General features: G+C 43.2%; 1 protein-coding gene across 2 annotated transcripts in view; it reads left to right on the top strand.

The window, feature by feature from the left end:
• The window catches only part of dnah10 (dynein axonemal heavy chain 10), a 283,837-nt gene that overhangs the window by 114,489 nt on the left and 144,445 nt on the right, over positions 1–24,903 (top strand). For both annotated transcript variants that reach the window (XM_072240729.1, XM_072240730.1), the window contains 8 exons: positions 7,914–8,125; positions 8,680–8,836; positions 10,368–10,601; positions 13,368–13,490; positions 15,607–15,840; positions 18,050–18,273; positions 19,587–19,856; positions 21,887–22,070. In XM_072240729.1, coding sequence (XP_072096830.1) covers positions 7,914–8,125; positions 8,680–8,836; positions 10,368–10,601; positions 13,368–13,490; positions 15,607–15,840; positions 18,050–18,273; positions 19,587–19,856; positions 21,887–22,070 — 1,638 coding nt within the window. The remainder of the gene's footprint in view (positions 1–7,913; positions 8,126–8,679; positions 8,837–10,367; positions 10,602–13,367; positions 13,491–15,606; positions 15,841–18,049; positions 18,274–19,586; positions 19,857–21,886; positions 22,071–24,903) is intronic.

Below are 24,903 nucleotides of genomic sequence, written 5' to 3'. Positions count from 1 at the left end.
GCTGAGCTACCCTAATATCATTGTCAAGGCAGTCTAGTTCAACCGTCTGCTGCTGAAACATTGTTTATTTATGGAGACCAGAGCTAGAGTTTCACCTTCCCTTCCACTGAATTCTCCAACCACAAAGTCTGTTTCCTTTGTGAGTACTAATGAGAAGTATTCATTTACACCTCACCTGTACCTGCTGACTATCTGCACAGATTGTCCTTGTGACCGTAATGGTCCCTACGTTTACCCTGATTGGAATTACAATTGATTTATTATTGTCAGATATTCCAAGATACAGTGAAAAGCTTGTCTTGCACTCTCACAAAGTGCTGGAGGAAAGAGTAAACAGTTGCTGTTTGGGGCCGAGATCCTTCATCAAGACCCTTCTTCATTGTTTACTCTTTTCCATAGACGTTGCCTGGCCTGCGTAGTTCCTCCACCATTTTGTGTGTGTTGCTTTGGATTTTCTCTTGTTTGCCTTCCACACCATTCACACTGATTAAATCATTGCACGGTGCATGGAAAAGGACAAAGGAGCGCCATGGTAATGTAGCACTTAGCACGATGCTACTAAAGCTCGGGGCGTTGGAGTTCAGATTTCAATTCTGGCATCCTCTGTAAGAAAGTTTTGTGCATTCTTCCCATGTGTGCATGGGTTTCCTCCAGGTGATTCCAGTTTCCTGCCATGGTCCAAAGTAGGTTAATTGGTTATTGTAAATTGTCCTCTGATTAGGCTAGGGTTAAACCAGTGGGTCTATTTCGTTCTGTATTTCTAAATAAAATAAACAATTACAGAATGCAGAGTAGAGTTACAGAGAAAGGGCAGTGCAGAAAGACAATAAGGTGCAAGATCATAACGGGGTAGATTGTGAGGTCAAGAGTCCATCTTATCTTACTAAGGAACCATTTAATAGCCTTATTATATAGAAGTTATCTTTGAGGCTGTTGATATATACATTCAGGCTTTTGTATCTTTTGCCTGTGGGAGAGGGGACAAGAGAGAGTGAGTGGGGGCTTTCACTGTGCTAGCTGCTTTGCTGAGCAGCAGGAAGTATAGACAGAGTTGATACCCTGAAGTTTCTTGTGGTCAAGTGCAGAGTGTTGCCATACCAAGCTGTTGTGCATCCATATAGGATGCTTTCTATGGCGTATCGATAAAAATAGGTCTAGGTTGACAGGGACATGCAGATTTCTTTAGTCTCCTGAGGAAGTAGAGCCTTTGGTGAGCTTTCTTGGCCATGGCATCCACGTAGTTGGGGCAGGCAAGACTGTTGATGATGTTCACTTCTAGGAACTTGAAGCTCTCACCCCTTTCAATCCTCAACACCATTGATGCTGACAGGAGCATATGCAACGCCTGCCTCCCCTTCTCAAAGTCAATGACAAACTCTTTTGTTTTACGACATTGAGGGTAAAGGTTGTTGTCATGACAACATTTCACTAAGCTCTCTATCTCCATCCTGTACTCTGATTCATTGTTATTTAAGATATGGCCCACTGCAGTGGTATCATCTGAAAACTTGTAGAAAGAGGTAGAGCAGAATCTGCCCATGCATTCATGAGTGTTCCAGGGGAGGAGGTGGGAAGTGGGAGGTTAGAGTAGGGGACTGAAGATGCAATCTTGTGGAGCACCAGTGTTTGGAATAACCGTGGTGAAGTGTTGCTGCCTACCCTTACTGACTGCAATCTGTTGTGCAGGAAGTCAAGGATCCAATTGCAGAGGGAGGCATTGATTCCCAGGGTCCAGAGTTTGGTGATGAGTTTACTTGGAATTATACTATTAAAGACAGCTGTAGTCAACAAAATAGTCTGACATAGACTATTCTTGTACCATTAAGATATTTATAAAATCCTTTAGGGTTTACCTTAATTCTATCTACCACTGATAATTTTCTATTCCTCTTTGCCTTCCTAATTTCCCTACGAAGTGTCTCCTTGCACTTTTTATACACTTGAGGGGCCTCCCTTGTCTTAGTTCTCTATTCCTGACTGTCACAACTGCAGAGTCTGGGCAATCGCAGGCGGGCAGCTGAAAGAAGATAGCAATCAGACACATGGGAATGCACACATTCCAGCCAGTTAGGGTTTCCTTGTAATTTTATTTAACTTCCTTCCTTTTGTTTCAGTTTTGTCAAGTCTTTTGGAATCTTAATGATAGATGCCGCCTTTTGAAGGTGTCCTTGATACTGGGGAGTCTAGTGATGGAGCTGGCAGAGTTCTCTAGGTAAACACAAAATAATCTGCAGATGCTGGCATCAAAGCAACGCTCACAACACGCTGGAGGAACTCAGCAGGTAGGGCAGCACCAGTGGAAACGATGAGTCAACGTTTCAGTCCTGACGAAGAGTTCTGGCCCGAAACGTTGACTCATCGTTTCCACTGATGCTGCCCCACCTGCTGAGTCCCTCCAGCGTGTTGCCAGAGTTCTCTAGGTGTCTGTACTTCCCCGAACGTTTACTGAGCTGGCCCCTTTCTGCTGCCCACTCAATATTTAAACTGTCCCCAAAAGCACCAACTAGCACTAGGATGTTGGGCCCATTCTGATTTAGGTGCGGCCCGTCCCTCTCTTACGCTCTTACAGGTCCCACCATTGCCAGAAACAGTCTGGAATCTGCAGCAGCAAACAATCTGCTCGAGCAAAGGTCTCAAAGTTCTCCGCTTCTTTTTGGATTCCAGACCTAATCAGTTCCCCTCTACCACCACTCTGCTCCGTCTAGCGGAATTAGTCCTTACTCTTAATAATTTCTCCTTTGGCTCCTCCCACTTCCTCCAAACTAGAGGTGTAGCTATGGGCACCCGTATGGGTCCGAGCTATGCCTGCCTTTTTGTTGGCTTTGTGGAACAATCTATGTTCCGTGCCTATTCTGGTATCTGTCCCCCACTTTTCCTTCGCTACATCGACGACTGCATTGGCGCTGCTTCCTGCACGCATGCTGAGCTCGTTGACTTTATTAACTTTGCCTCCAACTTTCACCCTGCCCTCAAGTTTACCTGGTCCATTTCCGACACCTCCCTCCCCTTTCTAGATCTTTCTGTCTCTGTCTCTGGAGACAGCTTATCTACTGATGTCTACTATAAGCCTACTGACTCTCTCAGCTATCTGGACTATTCCTCTTCTCACCCTGTCTATTGCAAAAATGCCATCCCCCTCTCGCAATTCCTCCGTCTCTGCCGCATCTGCTCTCAGGATGAGGCTTTTCATTCCAGGACAAGGGAGATGTCCTTTTTTAAAGAAAGGGGCTTCCCTTCCTCCACTATGCTCTCAAACGCATCTCCCCCATTTCACGTACACCTGCTTTCACTCCATCCTCCCACCACCCCACTAGGAATAGGGTTCCCCTGGTCCTCACCTATCACCCCACCAGCCTCCGGGTCCAACGTATTATTCTCCGTAACTTCCGCCACCTCCAACGGGATCCCACCACTAAACACATCTTCCCCTCCCCACCCCCTCTGCTTTCTGCAGGGATCACTCCCTACGCAACTCCCTTGTCCATTCGTCCCTCCCATCCCTCCCCACTGATCTCCCTCCTGGCACTTATCCTTGTAAGCAGAACAAGTGCTACACATGCCCTTACACTTCCTCCCTTACCACCATTCGTGGCCCCAAACAATCCTTCCAGGTGAGGCGACACTTCACCTGTGAGTCGGCTGGGGTGATATACTGCGCCTGGTGCTCCTGATGTGGCTTCTATATATTGGCGAGACCCGACGCAGACTGGGAGACCGCTTTGCTGAACACCTACGCTCTGTCCGCCAGAGAAAGCAGGATCTCCCAGCGGCCGCACATTTTAATTCCACATCTCATTCCCATTCTGACATGTCTATCCACGGCCTCCTCTACTGTAAAGATGAAGTCACACTCAGGTTGGAGGAACAACACCTTATATTCCGTCTGGGTAGCCTCCAACCTGATGGCGTGAACATCGACTTCTTTAACTTCTGCTAATGCCCCACCTCCCCCTTGTACCCCATCTGTTATTTATTTTTATACACACATTCTTTCTCTCACTCTCCATTTTCTCCCTCTGTCCCTCTGACTATACCCTTTGCCCATCCTCTGGGTTCCCCCCCCCCTTGTCTTTCTCCCTGGACCTCCTGTCCCATGATCCTCTCATATCCCCTTTGCCAATCACCTGTCCAGCTCTTGGCTCCATCCCTCCCCCTCCTGTCTTCTCCCATCATTTTGGATCTCCCCCTCCCCCTCCAACTTTCAAATCTCTTACTAGCTCTTCCTTCAGTTAGTCCTGACAAAGGGTCTCGGCCTGAAGCGTCGACTGTACCTCTTCCTAGAGATGCTGCCTGGCCTGCTGCGTTCACCAGCAACTTTGATGTGTGTTGCTCAAATTTCCAGCATCTGCAGAATTCCTGTTGTTTGCTCGAGCAATTCAATGGGTCAACCAGCATTTGTGGGAGGGAAGGAATTGTCAATGTTTTGGTCAAAACCATGTCTTAGGACTGAGAGGAGAGGTGAGATGGTTGTTGTAAAGAAAGAGTAGGGGGGTGGATTGAGGAGGGGTGTAAAATAACAGGGAGGTGGTGTCAGGTAAGGGAGGGGAGCAGGTGTGGAGACACTGTGGTGGGTGAACTTAACGTATTCTATGCTAGATTCGAACAGAAGAGGAGCGTCCCGCTCCCTCCGCATTAACCGGACCTGGTGGCATCGAGATTCATCGTTACTGAGGAGGACGTTGGAAGGGCCTTCCTGAAGATAAATCCAAGGAAGGCGACGGGCCCAGATGGCATCCCAGGACGGGCTCTCCGGTCCTGTGCAAGCGAGCTAGCTGGAGAGTTTGCTGACATCTTCAACTGCTCCTTGCTTCAGTCTAAGATCCCCTCGTGTTTTAGGAAGGCAATGATAATCCCAGTGCCGAAGAAGAGCAAGGTGGCATGCCTGAATGACTATCGACCTGTGGCTCTGACATCAATTGCTATGAAGTGCTTCGAGAGATTGGTTACGGCACACATCAACCACAGCCTACCAGTCAACCTCGACGCTTTGCAACTCGCCTACTGGAGCAACAGGTCAACGGCAGATGCCATCTCTCTGGCCCAACGTTCCTCCTTAGAACACCTGGAGAATAAAGATGCATATGTAAGGCTCCTTTTCATTGACTACAGTTCTGCCTTTAATACCATCATTCCAAATAAACTGATTCCTAAGCTCCAGAACCTGGGCCTTAGCACTCAGATCTGCAGCTGGATTTTCAACTTCCTCACAGACAGGATCCAGGCTGTAAAAATAGGGAACAAGCTCTCCTCTACAATCACTCTGAGCACCGGTGCCCCACAAGGCTGTGTACTCAGCCCCCTGCTATACTCACTGTTCACCCATGATTGTGTAGCCAAGTTTCCATCAAACTCAATATATAAGTTTGCTGATGACACAACAATTGTAGGCCATATCTCAGGTAATGATGAGTTTGAGTACAGAGAGGAAATTAAAAACTGGTGGCATGGTGTGAAGACAATAACCTATCCCTCAACATCAGCAAGACGAAGGAATTGGTTGTTGACTTCAGAAGGAGTAGAGGACCGCACGACCCAATTTACATCGGTGGTGTGCAAGTGGAACAGGTCAAAAGTTCCTCAGGGTCAATATCACAAATGACCTGACTTGGTCCAACCAAGCAGAGTTCACTGCCAAGAAGGCCCAACAGTGCCTTTACTTCCTGAGAAAACTAAAGAAATTTGGCCTGTCCCCTAAAACCCTCACTAATTTTTATAGATGCACCGTAGAAAGCATTCTTCTAGGGTGCATCACAACCTGGTATGGAAGTTGACCTGTCCAAGACCGAAAGAAGCTGCAGAAGATCGTGAACACGGCGCAGCACATCACACAAAGCAATGTTCTATCCTTGGACTCACTTTACACCGCACGCTGTCGGAGCAGTGCTGCCAGGATAATCAAGGACACGACCCACCCAGCCAACACACTTTTTGTCCCTCTTCCCTCCGGGAGAAGGCTCAGGAGCTTGAAGACTCGTACGGCCAGATTTGGGAACAGCTTCTTTCCAACTGTGATAAGACTGCTGAATGGATCCTGACCCGGATCTGGGCCGTACCCTACAAATATCCGGACCTGCCTCTCGGTTTTTTTGCAGTACCTTACTTTCCATTTTTCTATTTTCTATTTATGATTTATAATTTAAATTTTTAATATTTACTAATTTTTAATATTTAATATTTGTAATCCAGGGAGTGGGAAGCGCAGAATGAAATATCGCTGTGATGATTGTACGTTCTAGTATCAATTGTTTGGCGACAATAAAGTATAAAGTATATATGGAACCAGAACCAGATACCACGGTAGCGTAGCAGTTAGTGCGACGCTATTAGAGCTTGGAGCATTCCAGAGTTCAGAGTTCAATTCCAGCGTTGTCTCTAAGGTGTTTGTATGTTCTCCCCATGAATCCCGTGGGTTTCCCCTGACAGTCCAAAGACATACTGGAAGTTAATTTGTCATTGTATATTGTCCTGTGATTAGGCTAATATTAAGTATGGCAGGTGGGTTGCTGGGTGGTGCATTTGTTGGGCTGAAAGGGCCTGTTCTGTGCTGTATCTTTAAATAGACAGACAGACAGAGAATTTGTGTATAGTGAGTGGATGGATCCAGGAGAATTTTGTGGGTGTAATACACACAAAGTGCTGGAGGAACTCAGCAGGCCAGGCAATGGAAACGAGTAAGCAGTTGACATTTCGGGTCGAGACCCTTCATCAGTATGAATTTGTGTTGAGTCTGATCCTCAGACACTCTCACATAGAAACATAGAAAACTTACAGCACAATACAGGCCCTTCGGCCCACAAAGCTGTGCCAAACATGTCCTTACCTTAGAAATTACCTCGGGTTACCCATAGCCCTCTATTTTTCTAAGCTCCATGTACCTATCTAGGAATCTCTTAAAAGACTCTATCATATCCGCCTCCACCACTGTCACTGGCAGCCCATTCCACACACTCACCACTCTCAGTGTTAAAAACTTACCCCATGACATCTCCTCTGTACCTACTTCCAAGCACCTTAAAACTGTGCCCTTTCGTGCTAGCCATTTCAGCCCTGTGAAAAAACCTCTGACTATCCACACAATCAATACCTCTCATCATCTTGTACACCTCTATCAGGTCACCTCTCATCTACCGTCGCTCCAAGGAGAAAAGTCTGAGTTCACTCAACCTATTCTCATAAGGCATGCTCCCCAAACCAGGCAACATCCTTGTAAATCTCCTCTGCACCCTTTCTATAGTTTCCACATCCATCCTGTAGTGAGGCGACCAGAACTGAGCACAGTACTCCAAGTGGGATCTGACCAGGGTCCTATATAACTGCAACATTACCTCTCGGCTCCTAAACTCAATCCCATGATTGATGAAGGCCAATGCATTGTATGCCTTCTTAACCACAGAGTCATCCTGCACAGCAGCTTTTAGTGCCCTATGGACTCGGACCCCAAGAATCCTCTGATCCTCCTCACTGCCAAGAGTCTTACCATTAATACTATATTCTGCCATCATATTTGATCTACCAAAATGAACCACCTCACACTTACCTGGGTTGAACTCCTTCTGCTACTTCTCAGCCCAGTTTTGCATCCTATCAATGTCCCGCTGTAACCTCTGACAGCCCTCCACACTATCCACAACACCCCCAAACTTTGTGCATCAAACTGTTCTTTAAAATTGAGATCTTTTACTAAGATGTTGGTTCCCTACTCTTAGTTCATCACCAAAAGGTTTCCTTTCTTTTATAATTCTGTTTCTTTGTGAAGAAGGTTGGAAATGGGCCAATACTGATAATTGAAGGGTCTTGACCCGAAATGTTGACTGTCCATTTCCCCCTCCACAGATTCCAGCATCTGCAGTCTTCTGTGTCTTCAACTTATATAATTACATCCTCTGATTGTTAAAGTTTTGCTATTTTTCTAGACAGCGAAAGAGGAATGGTCTGAGACACTGTGGGCTGATTTAAATGTGCAGCTGCTTCAGGAAGGAATTGATGGGTTTCTGAAGGCTTTCAGAAAGTTGCCCAAGGATGTTCGTAGTCTAACTGTTGGTTTCCATTTGGAATCTCACTTGAAAGAATTTAAGGATTCCATCCCCTTGTTACTGGATTTGAAGCATGAGGCACTAAGAGAGAGGTTAGTTCCTTTAATGTTCCACTTCAGTATATTTGACCAAAATATAAACTGTGATAAGTGAGCCTGAGCAAACAGCTGTGGCCTTAGTGCTCTGCTGCACCCCACTACTCCACCATACTGCTCCATCAGCCACCAGCTGTGTCTCCACATCACTTTCCTCTGTTTTCCCACCCGGCTCCATCTGACCCTTTTCATCTCTTCTGTCTCTGCCTGCTGCTGTCTGCCCGTCACTCTCCCCCTGCCCCTGCTGCTCCACTTCTCACCTGGTTCCACCCGTGCTTCACCCCTCCATCTCGCATATTTATACTGGCGATCTCTCTTCTACTCTTCTGGTCCTGATGCAGAGTCTCACTCTGAAAATTCGACTATCCTTTTGCCTCTGCCAATGTTGCCCCTCCTTCTGAGCTCCTCCTGCTCTTTATTTTGCACTCCAGATTCCACTATATCTTGTGTGCTCACTGTTCATTACTCAGTTCGCTCGCCTTGTTGTAGTCTGAGGATTAAAGCAGGTTGAGTCGAGATATAAAGTCCCCTAACTGTAACTTATTTTACAGGCACTGGAAAACATTAATGACACGGACAGGCACGGAATTTGAGATGCGAGCAGATACATTTACACTGGCGAATATGTTTGCTATGCAACTGCACAAATATAGTGAAGCCATTGGTGATATAGTTACTGCTGCCATTAAAGAACTTAGTATTGAGAAGGTAAACTGAACTTTGGTACCTAATGAGTTAATTCCAACTCTTTCCTGTGCATTCAAGAGGCAAACTATACTGAAGGGAATGTGGGTTGTGCTAACAGAATTAGAGATGTGATACCGAAATGCTGGAATATGCAATTGTGAAATTAACCTGAACACACAGATTATAATATTGACAAAAAGCTTTTGGTACATTGGCCTTCATAAATCAAAGTATTGAGTACAGGAGATGGGATGTTATGTTGAAGTTGTACGAGGCATAATTTTGAGTATTGTGAGCAGTTCTGGTCACCTAACTACAGGAAGCTGTAAATTTACAAAGATGTTTCTGGGTTTGGAGGACCTGAGTTATAAGGAAAGATTGAATAGGTTAGGAATTTATTCTTTGGAAGGTTGAAGATTGAGGGGAGATTTCATAGAGATATACAAAATTATGAGGGGCATAGATAGGATAAGTGCAAGCAGGCTTTTTCCACTGAGATTGGGTGGTACTATAACTAGAAGTCATGGGTTATGGCTGAAAGTTGAAAAGTTTAAGGGGAACATGAGGAAAAGGTTCTTCATTCAGAGGGTCATGAGCATGTGGAACAAGCTGCCAGGGCAAGTGGTGCATGCGAGTTCAAGAGAAGTTTGGATAGATACATGGATAGTAAGGGTATGGAGGGTTATGGTCCCAGTGCAAGTCGATGGGAGTAGGAATGGGCTAGATGTGCTATACATTTCTATGACTGTTTGACTTTATAACTTGCACCATTGCTGATACTTATCAGTGCATCTTACAGGTTGGGGATTTTACTGCAAGTCTCTCTGTACAAAAGTTATCAAATTGGTTTCCTCTCCAGTTAAAATTAGCTGATGCTGAATGAAGGAGAAGTTCCCAAATACTGTGTCTTTTTATACCACATTTGTATAAGAGTATTAATTAAAATACTGTTAAAATACTCCACTACTGAATGATGCCTTCTTACGCTTTTCACAATAGCAATGATGTTTGCTGAAGTGTTGGTAAACCTGAATCAGGCTTAATATCAGGCATATGTCGTGAAATTTGTTGTCTTCACAACAGCTGTAAAATGCAATACATAATAATAGAAAAATCATGGAATCACAGTAAAAAAATATATATGTATAGTTAAATAAGTAGTGCAAAAATAGAAACAAAAATGTAGTGAAATAGTGTTCCTGGTTTCAACGTCCATTAAAAAATCTGATGGCAGAGGGGAAGAAGCTATTCCTGAATCATTTAATGTGTGCCTTCAGGCTTCTGATGGTAACACTGAGAACAAGGCATGACCTGGGTGATGGGGGTCCTCAATGACGGATGCTGCCTTTTTGAGCAACCGCTCCTTGACGCTGTCCTGGATACTATGGAGCCTAGTGCCCAAGATGGAACAGACTGAGTTACAACTCTCTGCAGATTATTCTGATCATGGGTAGAGGGCTCGGCCAACATGGTGAATTAAATTTATTCTGCAAATTAGAAGATTGCTCAACATCTAAGTTTAATAACTGCATTGTATGTTTGTACTTTATAGGGTGTCAAGGAGGTTGTGGATACCTGGGAAAACATGAAGTTCACTGTGCAGAAGTACTACAAAGGAACTCAGGACCGAGGCTACATCCTAGGATCTGTAGATGAGATCCTTCAGATACTTGATGATAATGCCATGAATCTACAAAGCATGGCAGGAAGCAGATATGTAGGTCCTTTCTTGTCTACAGTGCAGGAATGGGAGAAAAACCTGTCCTTAATCGGTGAAGTGATTGCGGTAAGAAATTAGAGAAAGTTCAAGTTGCCTAGTTTCAGCTTCCACTTTGTAAAAGTCCGTCAGCTCCAAAATCAGAAATACTTGTCAAAAATTACACCAAGCTTTTGAAAATGTCAGTATTTAGTTATCTATAGATACATTAACTAATTGTTCGTACTTCCTGTTAATTGTTGACGCTGATGAGAGTTTTTCTAGTTTGAATGTGTCATTTTTATTCTGTCAAGAGCCTGCCATTCTGCCAAATACTCCTGCTTATTCCAGACGCACTGGGATTTTCCTGTGAATCCTGATGTGAAAGGTTAAAAAAAAGATTGCAGGTGCTGGAAAATGTTGGAGACATTCAGCAGATTTAGATTATTTAGATTTATTTAGATTATGAGGGCACGCAGTCCTCTTTTATTAGTAATGCATACATTAAGAAATGATACTTTCCCTAGCTATAGAGAAATGGGGAAAAATTTTTCAATTAGTTACTACTTCTTCTATATGTGCTAAACATACATTAATACAATTTAAAGTAGTACACAGAGCTCATATGTCCAAAGATAAACTAGCTCGTTTTTATTCCCATATAAACCCTACTTGTGATAGATGTCACTCTGAAGTGGCTTCTTTAACTCATATGTTTTGGTCCTGTCCTCTTTTGGAAAAATATTGGAAAGATATTTTTGATATTATTTCAACAGTTCTACGCTTCGATTTAAAACCCCATCCTATTACAGCAATCTTTGGATTGCCAATGATAGAACATAGATCTTTGTCTTCTTCAGCTTGTCGAATGATAGCTTTTGTTAATTTAATGGCGAGAAGATCTATTTTGTTGAACTGGAAGGAAACTAATCCTCCAACTACATTCCAATGGTTTTCTCAAACCATATTAAGTTTAAATTTAGAAAAAATTAGAAGTGATATTTTTGACTCTTCGATTAAATTTGAAGAAACTTGGAAACCTTTTATGCAACATTTTCATATGATGTAATCTGACCTTTCCGAATCTTTTTTCTAAACTTAAATTATATGATGAGAGGAGCGGAGTTAACGACATCATTGAACATGTCTGATACAAGCTGTTGGTCTAGCCTTGTTTTGCTTTTTTTTGTTTTTTTTTTCTTTTTTTCTTTTGGGGTTTTTTTATTTATATATATATTTTTCTTTTTATTTCTTTTTTTAATGATTAGTTTCATTATGAGTTTGTAAGTCTCTTATATCTATGTTACTTAAAATTCATTTTATATATGCTGATGAACATTATTCCAATCTCTTTGTATTAACTTTGTTATTGAGTTTATAATTTTGAAAAATTAATAAAAAGATTTAAAAAGAAATGATACAATGTTCCTCCAGTGTGATATCACAGAAACTCAAGACAGACCAAGACTGAAAAACTGACAAAAACCACATAATTATAACATATAGTTACAACAGTGCAAGCAATACCGTAATTTGATGAAGAACAGACCATGGGCACGGTAAAAAACTGTCTCAAAGTCTCTCCAAAGTCCCATCATCTCACACAGACGGTTGAAGGGAGAAACTCTCCCTGCCATGAGCTTCCAGCGCCACAAACTTGCCGATGCAGCATCCTGGAAGCACCCAACCACAGGCCGACTCTGAGTCCGTCCGAAAACTTGGAGCCTCCGACCAGCCCTCTGACACCGAGCACCATCTCTGCTGAGCACTTCGACCCCAGCCCCGACCGCCAGCAACAAGCAAAGCCGAGGATTTGGGCCCTACCCCTCCGGAGATGCTCGATCACTCAGTAGCAGCGGCAGCGAACCGGGCATTTTAGAAGTTACTCCAGATGTTCCTCTGTGCTTCTCAAGTCTGTCTCCATCAAATCCAAATTGTGCACGGCCTCCTACTGACAAATACCGATATCATTCACCGGAGAGGCTGCGTGCGCTGCGTTGTGCCGCCATCTTCTCCTCCCTCAAAAACTGACAGATCTATCAGTGTCTGCGGAAAGAGCAACCAAGTTAAATTGCATCACAACTTCCACGGCCTAGATATAATCCACATTCCCAATGCGGCTGTGTGGAGTTCCCAGGACGATCTGCTCTCCTCCCACATCCAGTGATTTCCTTAACAAAGTACAAAAATCTCTCTGTAATTAATATTTAATATTTTGAAAAATGGATGTTTGGAAGTCTAAGATTAGCTCTCTTCTACTGACACACTAATGCAGAAGACAAAAGCAAACATTTAAAGCAAAATTTATATAAAAAATCTTGGGTGTCTAAGACTTTAGCACAGTGGTATGCTGGAAATCTGGAATAGAAGAGGACTCTGGAAGTGCCACCCTGGAGAGAGGACAACTGCATTATAGGCTGGTGATTTTCTCTCAGAATTAGAATAAGCACCACCTTTTCACTACCATGGAGGAATGTTCTGCAAAGTGACCTGTCGCAGTGACATGATAGTACATACTATCACTGCACCTAAAGTTCTCCATTGTGGCAACCTGCAAGCCACAGCTAAAGATGTGTCTAAAGATCTGGAATTCAGGTGTTCTAAATATTAATGAAAGAATATTAAACAGACACAACAGGAGCCCAGAGAAGAGGTTTCATGCAGTCAGCTCTCCCTAGCACTGTGTCCCATGGTATTACAAAGCTCACCTTTTACCAGGAAGAACAATACTTGCACATTTAAATCATAGTATATCTGTAAATGCTGAAAATCTATTGCTATAAAAGGCTAGAGAGGAAGATTTTGCTATTTTAACGTGGAGTTTTAAGCAGATATTAATCAATATCTGTTTTCTAGGTTTGGTTGGTGGTGCAAAGGAAATGGATGTACTTGGAGAGTATCTTCATCGGTGGAGATATTCGATCTCAACTACCTGAGGAAGCAAAGAAGTTTGATAACATTGATAGAATATTCAAAAAGGTAGTTCCTTGAAACTGTTTGAATATTGAGATAAGCTTACGTAACTCATTTACAGTTTTTAACATTGTGATCAATTCAAACATTCTATAGCACTCCATACATATAACCATATAACAATTACAGCATGGAAACAGGCCACCTCGGCCCTTCTAGTCCGTGCCGAACTCTTACTCTCACCTAGTCCCACCGACCTGCACTCAGCCCATAACGCTCCATTCCCTTCCTGTCCACATATCTATCCAACTTAACTTTAAACGACAACATCGAACCTGTCTCAAGTTGAAGTCAAGGCCAGTGTTGCTTCCCCCAGGTATGCTGTCCCCCCCAACAGTACTCAAACAGGAGTACTTATTCTCAAGGGGCACAGCCACAGCCACAGGGGTACTCTCTATTACCTGATTCTTCCTATTTCCCCTCCTAACCTTGACCTACTTGTCTGCCTCCCATGGCCCCGGTGTGACCACCTGCCTGTAACTCCTCTCTATCAACTCCTCACTCTCCCTGACAAGACGAAGGTCATCGAGCTGCAGCTCCAGTTCCCTAATGCGGTCTCTTAGGAGCTGCAGCTCGGCGCACCTGGCGCAGATGTGGACGTCCGGGAGGCTTGGAGACTCCACTACCTCCCACATCCGGCGCTGAGAACAACAAGCTGCCCTCACACTCATACTTCCCCCTCTCTTCAAATAAGAGGAAAAAAAAATGAAAAGCCAAACCCTCTTAGCCTCACCCATTTCCGCCTAAGCCCTTAAGCCTTCACTCTGCTCCCAGCTCACTCCGCAGCCTGCAAACTACGCTGCCCGCTTTATAAGGCTGTGTTCCTTTTAAATCTTCCTCACTTCACTCCCTGACGTCACACACCTGCACAGCCCTGCCTTTCTCAATTGCGACGAAAAAAAACCCGAAAAATTCAAAAAAGGCTTCCTCCGCACTCCCGCTCCGATTTTCAGACTTCCTTCTCCGAAGACTTCAAGACTTACTTACTTACTTCAACCTACCTCATCATCCACAATGCCACCTATGTTAGTAGCATCTGCATACTTACTAATCCAATTTACCACCCTATCATCCAGATCATTAATATACCTGCAAGACTTCCCTCAGCCTCTGCCAGTTCCAGCTCTCAATTCCATAACCATCTCATTGTACCACTAATGATTTTGATGTTTATTCTTGCTGTCATCCTAAAAGGAAAAATGCTATCAACTGTTGCTTCTTCTTTCTACCACGCCTTATCTTTGTTCACATGTTCCATCCCAGCATCTTGCCTTTGCCTTCCAGCTCATCCCTGACTTCTCAGTAATCATTTCTGGTGACGGACTTGAGATCAGTATCCTTTGTAAGTCCACTAACAGTAATGAAAACAGAAAATGCCAAAGTTACTCAAAGTTGAGCATCACCTGAGGAGAGAGAAAAACTGAATCAATACTTAAGGTTGATGATCTTTGTTGAAGGATCATCAATGTGAAAGATGAACTCTTTCATTTCATACGTGCTGCCTGACCTGTTGAGTGTAATTTCATTGGCATTCAGCTATGCATATGTATACAGCTGAATGAGACGATGTTGCTCTGGGACCAAGGTGCAGAACACAGTACGTATAATCACATATAGCACATAAAATAATATTAACAGATAATAAAACAATATTCCATAGATGCACAAGTTGACATAAAGTGCAAGTAGAGCATATAGTTAAATAACTGTTTCTGTTTCATATTTCTTTTTACAATTATTGCTTACTTTAAGAATACCAAAAGTTGTGCATTTTCCATCTTCAGTTTGTGTTGCTGTGTTGAATAAGAAATCACTTCAAAATGGTAAAAGATTGCAACAGTACCAAGCCTTAGGTAAACAATTTCCATCTCCACAAGCTGTTACATTTCTCTTCAGTGTTATGGTGAACGATGACAGCAAAATCCTGTATTGTTTCTGCTTTCAAAGGAATGAAGAGTCTTGAAATGATAAATTGGGCATTATTAGGGAAACCCAAATTCAAGATCCAATTGTCAGCACATTTGCATCTTATGATTAAAGATGCTTTTTTACAAGTAATAATAAGAATTTGTTATTACTTTGAAAAAATTCATTATTTTTCTTCCTTTCTGATGTTGATTAGATCATGTCTGAAACTGTGAAGGAGCCTGTCATAAGCAAATGTTGCCATGCTTCTAATCACCTGACAAACCTCAAGAACCTGAGTGAAGGCCTCGAGAAATGCCAGAAGAGTCTCAACGACTACCTGAACTCCAAACGAAATGCCTTTCCCAGGTTCTTCTTCATTTCTGATGATGAGTTACTGAGTATTCTGGGGAGCAGTGATCCTGAAGCTGTCCAGGAACACATGATAAAGGTAACAGATTTTTGTCTTCTAACTGTTTGAATTAGAGGATATGTGCTATAAGAAGGGACTGGACAAACTTGAGCTGTTTTCTGTGGGGCAGCGATGGCTGACATGAGGCACGATAGTCACTTATCAGATTATAGAGTCATAGAACAATGCAGCACAGAAACAGGCCCTTTGGTTATTCTAGTCTGTGCCGAATCATTAATCTGCCTAGTCCCATCGACATGCACTTGGACCATACATGGTCACCTGGGAGGCAACAAACTATCGGAATTATCTTGTCCACAGAATTTCCTTTCTGTTCCCCTAACCAACAAATTCCTTATCACTACAACCCCAACATTATCCCAAGTAATATTTTTATTATTGAGGAAAACCGCCACGGGGGTACTCTGCAGTAGCTGCCTATTCCCTTTCCGTCTCGTGACAGTCACCTAGGTACCTGCCTCCTGCTGCCTAGAGTGACTACTTTCCTGTAGCTCCTATCTATCATCTCCTCATTCACTCGTATGAGCCGAAGGTCATCGAGGTGCAGTTCCAGTTCCTAACATGGTCTCTAAGGAGATGCAGCTTGGTGTACTTTGTGTAGATGTAGTTATCAGGGATACTGGAGGTCTTCTTGAATCCCCATGTTTCACACAAGAAACATACCACTAACTCGGGTCCCATTCTCAGCGCACAAGCTATGTACTAACGGGAAAAAAATTATTGGAAACTTACTTAGAGCCTGATCTGGCTCATACCTGTTGAGACAAAGCCGGACCACTCTAAGATTATGAGAAACTTACTATGAGATCATCAGTAAGTTTCTCCCTGGGTTGAAGTATCCAATACTAAAGGGCAGATATTTAGGGTGAGGGGACAATGTTCAATGGGGCAGATTTTTTACACAGAGTGGTGGGTGCCTGGGTGGTGATGTTTGTAGTTACAATAAAAGGTGTTCAAGAGGTTCCTAGGTTGACACATGAATGTGAAGAGAATGGAGGGTTATGGACATTGGGCAGACAGAATGGATGACCGAGTGGAGATACGTCTGTACACAAGGAGGTGTAAGGCGCTCCTTCCCTCTGCTAGCCTGCAGGTCACCCTTGGGCAAGGTGTAGCACCTGCTTAGTCTCCATGATCAGGGTCACGTCAAGCCGTGGGAGCAGGTGGTGGATGGTTGTTTGAGCAGCTGGTGCAAGCTCTGGTTATGCGACCACTGATGCCAGGCAGACAATCTCTAAAGAGTATCGATAATGGGGTGGGTCACCTGTCTTTTAAAGACACTGTCCAGAAGAAGGCTATGGCAAACCACTTCTGTAGAAAAATTTGCCAAGAACAGTCATGATCATGGGAAGACCTTGATCACCCATGTCATAAGACATGGCACATAATGATGATGTAGATGAGGCATTTAATTACTAATTTCTTTAGTTTGTCATAACATCATGAGCCGGTTCCTGTAATGTGTTGTTTTACATTCTATGTATCTCTTGTGATTGAGTCATACGGCACAGAAACAGGTCCTTCAGCCCAACTGCTCCATGCCAACCAAGATGCCCATCCAAGCTAGCTGGGTTGCTTTCCAGCAGTTCCGACCAGAACTTTGTCAGTGTCTTCTACAAATACTTGAAAAGGGATTTTAAATTGATCTGACAGAGACCTTAAGTGTATGACAGAATGAACTGCAAGAGCTGTGGAAAAGTGAATGTGTCTGTATGAATGTTGAAAGGCCTAGAGAGAGTGGATGTGGAGAGAATGTTTCCTGTAGTGGGGGAGTCTACAATCAGAGGGCACAGCCTCATAATAGAGGGATGTCCATTTGGAATAGAGATGAGTAGGAATTTCTTTAGCCAGAGGGTGGTGAATCTGTGGAATTTGTTGCCGCAGACAGAACAGACTTGATGGGCTGAATGGCCAAATTCTGCTTCTGTATCTTTTGGAAGCTATTTATGAATTGGTCCTTTCTGGGATAGGGTTAAGATTGAGTGAAATTTCTGTTGGTTCAAGTGTGATATTATGCTTGAGTTCCCGGAAGAAATGAATGGTGGAGTGTTTGAAGGAAGATTGAAACAACACCCCCGTAAAAAGTGTTCTGGTATTCCTTTTATTGTTCTAAACTTCAGTCCCTTAGGGTGTTAAAGAGTTAAGTAGACAACTCCACAATAATTGAAGTCCTTTAATGATTACTATGAAAATGGTCTCGGAACTTACTGAGTATTTAATATTTCAGATGTATGATAACATTGCGTCACTAAGGTTCCAAGTGGGCAATGAGAACGAAACATTGGCAGCCGCAATGGTTTCTGCTGAAGGGGAGGTGATGGAATTCAGACAGATGATACCGGCAGAGGGCCGAGTTGAAGACTGGATGACCGCTGTCCTGGGTGAAATGAGGAGAACAAATCGTCTCATTACAAAGGAAGCAATTTTCCGATACTGCGAAACCTTGAGCAGGTGATCACTTGCCATTTTCACCATTTGGCTGTATAAGAACAGAATGTTTTCTGTTAAAAAGAATGGTAATATAGTTGTGGTCAATCCTCAGTGTTGTCACATCTGGATTTCCACACTTGCAATCTTTAACTTTGCTTTTAGGATTTATCGATTGGGAAATTACTTACCTGGTTCACTGAGGTGGTGAATGTTGACATTTAATAATAATAATAACAATAATAATAATAGTAATTACTTTATAGATCCTGAGTGGGAAATTCTTTCATTACAGCAGCAACGTTTAAAATCACACTTAGCAGTGTACAGCTTAACTAATAATAATGTACAAAATAATAATATAGACAATAATAATGTACCAATGTGCAATAATAACAGCAAGAAAACATCTCTTAACCATTGTGTCCAGTTTTAGCAGATATCATCATCATCATTATGTGGTGTGTTGTAAGAGGTTCTATGATCATGTTCTATGACCATGATTGTTCTTGGCAGATTTTTCCACAGAAGTGATTTGCCATTGCCTTCTTTTGGGCAGTGTCTTTAAAAGATGGGCGACCTCAGCCGTTATCGATACTCTTCAGAGATTGTCTTCCTGATGTCATTGGTCGTGTAGCCAGGACTTGTGATATCCACCACCTGCTCCCATGCCATCTCCTTTGCTAGAGATATATCTTCATCTGCCATGCAGGTTTTAGCAGTACCCAGTGTAAATACGGTGGCAATAGAATGTAAAACTCCCCTGGCCTATACAGTTATGTATCCCTAAACAAACTCAGGCTCCACAGATGCTTTTAAGGTGATTTTCAAATTTTCATTGTATTACCCCAAAGTAGCAGAATGGCATTGCAGAATCTTACGATGTGAATCTTTAAAAAAACTGTAGGTGCTGAGATCTGAAATAAAAACAGGTCAGGCAGTGTACTCTGTGTAAAAAAAAACTCACTCTGACTTCTCCATCGCTCTACTTTCCTCCAGTCACCTCAAAATTCTGCCATTTTGTATTAGCCAGTGTTGCTCTGGGGAAAAGTTGCTGGCTGCCCACTGTATCTGTGGCTCTATCAATTCACCTCTCATCCTCTTTTGGCTCAAAGAGAAAAGCCCTAGCTCGCCCAACCTACCCTGAGAAGACATGCTCGCTAATCTGGACAGTAGGCTGGTAAATCTCCTCTGCATCCTCTGTAAAGCTTCCACTTCCTATAATGAAGTGACCAGACTGAACATCACTCCAATTTATTTCATGACTTATTGCTGTTTTAGCAATGTTTGACCAAATGTTCTCCAAAGAGTAATAAACTCTCTCTTTGATTCTCCAGGAACGATTGGATGCTGGTTTATCAGGGCATGGTTGTCCTTGCTGCCACCCAGGTCTGGTGGACATGGGAGGTTGAAGATGTCTTTCAAAGGTTTAAAAAGGGAGATAAACAGGCCATGAAAAATTATGCTAAGAAGATGCACCAACAGATTGATGACCTCGTGACCCGCATCACGCAACCGCTGAGTAAAAATGATCGTAAAAAGTATAATACGGTGCTTATTATTGATGTACATGCCAGAGATATTGTGGATACATTTGTCCGAGACAGGTGAGATGGTCATTGGTATTTGAGGCTCGTTTAGTTATTTGTAGTTACATCTGTTGTTTACAATTTGAGACTTTGGGACTGTGTTTCCTCTGATTCCACTCCACCAGCAGAACAGGGCTGTTGCTCATTTGTTGCTGCGGGACATTGGGTCTATCAGGTGGGTGCTGGTTTGATCAGTGCTACCAGTGGAATCTCTTCCTCATGTCATAACTCTGTCATGTCTGTGAATGAGTCTGCGTGGTTATCGTTGCTGTACCCATTGTGTTCCTTCCTCGTGTTATAACTCTTGTCACATCTGTGAATGGTAGGTGCATTTACTGTTGCTGTTCCCATTGTGTTTCTCTTTGCCACAATTGGTTGTGATTAACATTCCTAAGTTTCCCACCCTTACACTCATCACCACTTAAATTATGTAGATTTGTAATTTGCATTCACCTCAAAATATTTGCAGGTGAATTAAGTGAAACATAGAACAGTGCATACAGGTCAAGCCTTCAGCCCACAATGTCTGTGCCGAATAAGATGGAAATTAAATTACTTCTCTGCTGTCTGAACACGTTCCCACATCCTTCCATTGCCTGCATTTCATTTGACTGTTCAATGGCCTTTTAAATGCCACTACCTCTGGCAGCTTGTTCTAGGCACCCACAACTGAGTAAAACATTGCCTTGCGCATCTCCTTTCGACTTCCCGCCTCTCACCTGAAGTGCATGTCCTCAGTCCTAGGAAAAATACCCTGACTGTCTACAACTCATAATCTTATAAACTGCTATCAGGTCTCCCCTCAACCACCAAAATTCAAAGCTGAGAATTTGTTTTCAACCTGTATAAACCTATAACGTTGAGCTTCTCCAATTCTTACAGGCTGAGAATCTTGTGCGACCATTGCCTGGTGTTGGTGAGTGTGGGACATAGAGCATAGAACCATGTCCATATTGGCCATCAAATACCTGTCTATACTAATCCACGTACCAGCACTTGGTCGATAGCCTTTCTGCACATTCAACAACTTGTCTAGATGTACCTGTTAAATGTGAGAGTGTCTGCATCAACCATCCACTCAGGTGGAGAGTCTGGCTGAAAAAATCTTCACCAAATCCTCTATAAATCTTCTATCTTTTATTTGAACCTGCATCTTCTGCTTTTTGATACCTCCGCCTTGAGAAAAATGTTTCTTGCCTCCATCATGTTCTCCCCCTCAGTCTTCCGGTTTTAGACATTTCTGCTATGGGGAAATGTTTCTTATCTACTCTAAGTATGCACCTCAGCTTTATCGGATCCCCACTCATCCTCCATTGCTCCCAAAGAAATGAACCCAACTTATCCAGTTTATCCTCATAACCGAAATGCTCTGTCCTAGACATCATCCTCTCCAGTGCAATCTCACCCTTCCTATCATGTGCTGACTTAAACTTGCCCATGGTTCTCCAGTTGGGGAATAACTATTGTTTATGATGATGTGCCATAATCTCCCTGCTCTTAGTTTCTGCACCCATTTAATGAAGGCAAGTATCTTGTGTGTCTTTGCCAGTTTCAGGGATACTTGGACATGTACACTCAGGTCTATCTGTTTACAATACTCCCCAGGACCTCCTTCATTATGTATGCCCTGGCCTTATTAGTCCTCCCAAAATGCAACACCTCACACATATCAGCATTTAATTGTGCCTAGGTTTTCCCTGCCCACCTTACCGACCCATGAGTATTGTCCTGTTATCCGCCTCCAATCAATAATACAATTAATGTTCTTTTATTTAGTAGGGTAGAGTTTCCCCGTATGCCTTCAGACCCTATCATGTAGGAATATGAACTGAGGCTGAGGTAAGGACAGCACCAAAATCTACCCACTCCTACTTCAAATATAGGTCTAAGTGCAGAGTCGACCATGAAGTCCTCTTGATTGTTCCAGTTTCTCCATTCTAGCGCCTTACGTGAGAATAAGGAAAACAGTGTAGTGATTAGAGATGTAGGCTTAGTTGTTTATAGCTGCCTGGTCTGTTTGTTAACATAAACTTTTACTGTTTCATTAGCATAATGGATGCCCGAGAGTTTGAGTGGGAGAGCCAGCTTCGCTTCTACTGGGAGCGGCTGCCCGATAATCTGAGGGTGCATCAGTGCACTGGTCGTTTTGATTATGGCTATGAATACATGGGTTTGAATGGTCGCCTGGTCATCACTCCTCTCACTGATCGTATCTACCTCACGCTCACACAGGTACGGATGTAACCATGATCTAGCAATAGAACTGTCAGACAATGCAACCTCGAAATTGTTCAATGCGTCCTCTAACTATTGTGGGTCGTCCACATTCTGCTTGAGAAGCTTGCCGAAAGGGCACAAAGATTGTGCGTTATTGACAGATTTCCTTTTGTAAACTCTCTGTTCCCTATCCTTACAGCTGTCACTCTAATGTGGCATATACCAGTTGCTCTTTAAAGGGTGGTAACTGTGGCACCTTATTAAAGGCACCTGAATGTCCAGATGCACCACATCAACAGGTTCACCCATATCTATTCTGTCAGAACTGACAGAGAGAGAGAGAAAGAGAGAGAGAGGGAGATGCAAGTAGGATTTCAGATTCTGAGAACAGAGGGAATATCTGTGATTCTTCCCTTCTGCCATCAGATTTCTGAACCATCCATGTTATTGCCTATCTTTGGCACTGTTTATTTTTGTAATTTATAGTGATTTTTAGTACTGCTGCTACGAAACAACATATTTCATGTTATCAAAATCAGTGATAATAAATCTGATCTACTAGGATGAGTTGAAATGACTTAATAAGGACAGCCATCAACATATTAAGCTTCAAGGCCTGTGGAATAATGGTAAGATGGTGAGACTAGCTCACCAGCGAATACCTGGCTCCTCCGTAGAGAGAGTTAAGCGCACCAAGTTCCTGGGAATTCACTTCACGGATGACCTCACCTGGTCCCTTAATATCACCTCCCTGAACAAGAAGGCACAACCGTGCCTTCATCTCTTAAGAAGATTGAGGCATGCAAGCTCCCCCGTCCCCCATCTTAACTGTGCTCACAATAGCACAATTGAGAGCATCCTGACATGTTTCAGCTCCATCTGGTATGGGAGCAGTCAAGCATCAGACCTGAAGTCCCTATAAAGGACTGTGAGAACAGCTGAGAGGATCATAGGGGTCCCCCTACCATCCATCAGGGACATTTATCAGGGGCGCTGCGTATGCCAGGCCCTTAGTATTATTAAGGATCCCACCCATCCATCCAGCATCCTCTTTGACTTCGTACGATCAGGAGACTATGATAAAATCAAGAATAGTCAGGGTGAGAAACCGTTTCTTGCCCCAAGCCATTAGGCTGCTGAACTCCCTGCTGCATCGTATTTGAAGTGTCACTGGTTAATCTGTTCCGTACCTTACAATATTTAATATTAATGCACTTTAGTTTGTTATTTATGTGTGATTCATCTGTAGATTTTATTCTTATCTTCATAAGTTATCATGTACTACTGTGCTTTACACCCTGGTTCGGAGAAACGTTGTCTTGCTTCTGTAACGCGCTGTAAGGTTTCACTGCTAATGTAATGGCCTCTCTGTAATGTTTCACTGCTAAGATAATGGTTTCTAGTAGCAGCAATGTTTGGGTTGTGACTAGAGCTAACGAGGGCTTTGGAATGTGCGCTGTCCACTGAGAGGTTGTTGTTCTTGTGGGGCTGGGAGCAGGGATTTTGTGGTCTTTTGTTGGTGAGAGATGAAGAGAGAGGACGCGAATGGAAAAAGTTGGTAGACCAGCGGAAAGAGTGGACTGGGAGCGAGGGTCTGACAGTCAGCGACACTCGGCGGAGGTTGATGAGGAACGAATGGACGAATCCGTGAGCTCCAATGTGCACATTAGACTGTTTCATTAAAGTGGGCCCTTTTTCTTTTCATTTTCTTTACTAACCCTATAGTCAGATTAAGATTTATAAAGTTCAATCATTTAATTGCATACGGAGTGCTGTCTGATATTTTGTGGTTCGGTTTTGTAACCAGGCAACACATCACGCAGCATCCACACAAATGAGATATCTCACCAGCTATTTCTCTGCCTATTCTCTGGAATAACACCCATGCCTAAAGGGGAAGAGGAGTCTGAGACTTGGGCAGAGCAGACCCCTCAGTTGTTAGATGAGTGGCAGTGCTCTGATGACATAAGGCGACAGAGATTGGGTGAGAGTTTGAGTGGGCAGGCTGCTGACATGGTGAGAGCTGTGAAAACACGCCAACCTTTAGCTAACCTTGCCGAGTATCTAGACACATTGAAGAGCACTTTTGGTACGACAGGGAGCCCACTGGAGCTCATGGTGGGGTTTCAGAACGTGCGTCAGGAGAAGGGGAAGAAGCTTTCTGCTTACATTTTTCGGCTAGAGAGGCAGCTAAATTGAGAAATCTTGTTTGTGTGGATGCTGCGTGATGTGTTGCCCGGTTACGAAACCGAACCGCAAAATATCAGACAGTACCCCATATGCAACTAAACGATTGAACTTTATAAATCTTAATCTGACTATAGGATTAGTAAAGAAAATAAAAAGAAAAAGGGCCCATTTTAATGAAACAGTCCAATGTGCACGTTGGAGCTCACGGATTCGTCCATTTGTTCCCCATCGACCTCCTCTGCGCGTCGCTGACCGTCGGATCCTTGCTATGAGTCCTCTCAGTCCACTGGTCGACCAACTCTTCTCTCTTCATCTCTCGCCGACAAAAGACCACAAAATCCCTGCTCCCAGCCCCACAAGAAAGAACAACAACCTCTCATTGGATAGCGCACATTCCAAAGCCCCCGTTATCTCTAGTCATAACCCAAACATTGCTGCTACTAGGAACCATTACCTTAGCAGTGTAACATTACAGAGTGGCCATTACATTAGCAGTGAAACCTTACAGTGCGTTACACTTCTATATACATTATAGGTTTATACAGTATACATTATATACATGTATATAGTTAAATGATAATAAACTTGACTTAACAGAGTGTAGAGTTAAGGCTTCCACTTTAAACCCATGCGCTCTTGTTTTTGATACTTCTACCAT

The sequence above is a fragment of the Mobula birostris genome, chromosome 22 (genome assembly GCF_030028105.1).
Source record: "Mobula birostris isolate sMobBir1 chromosome 22, sMobBir1.hap1, whole genome shotgun sequence".
Classification (NCBI taxonomy): Eukaryota; Metazoa; Chordata; class Chondrichthyes; order Myliobatiformes; family Myliobatidae; genus Mobula; species Mobula birostris.
This window is presented reverse-complemented; position numbering and strand designations above follow the sequence as displayed.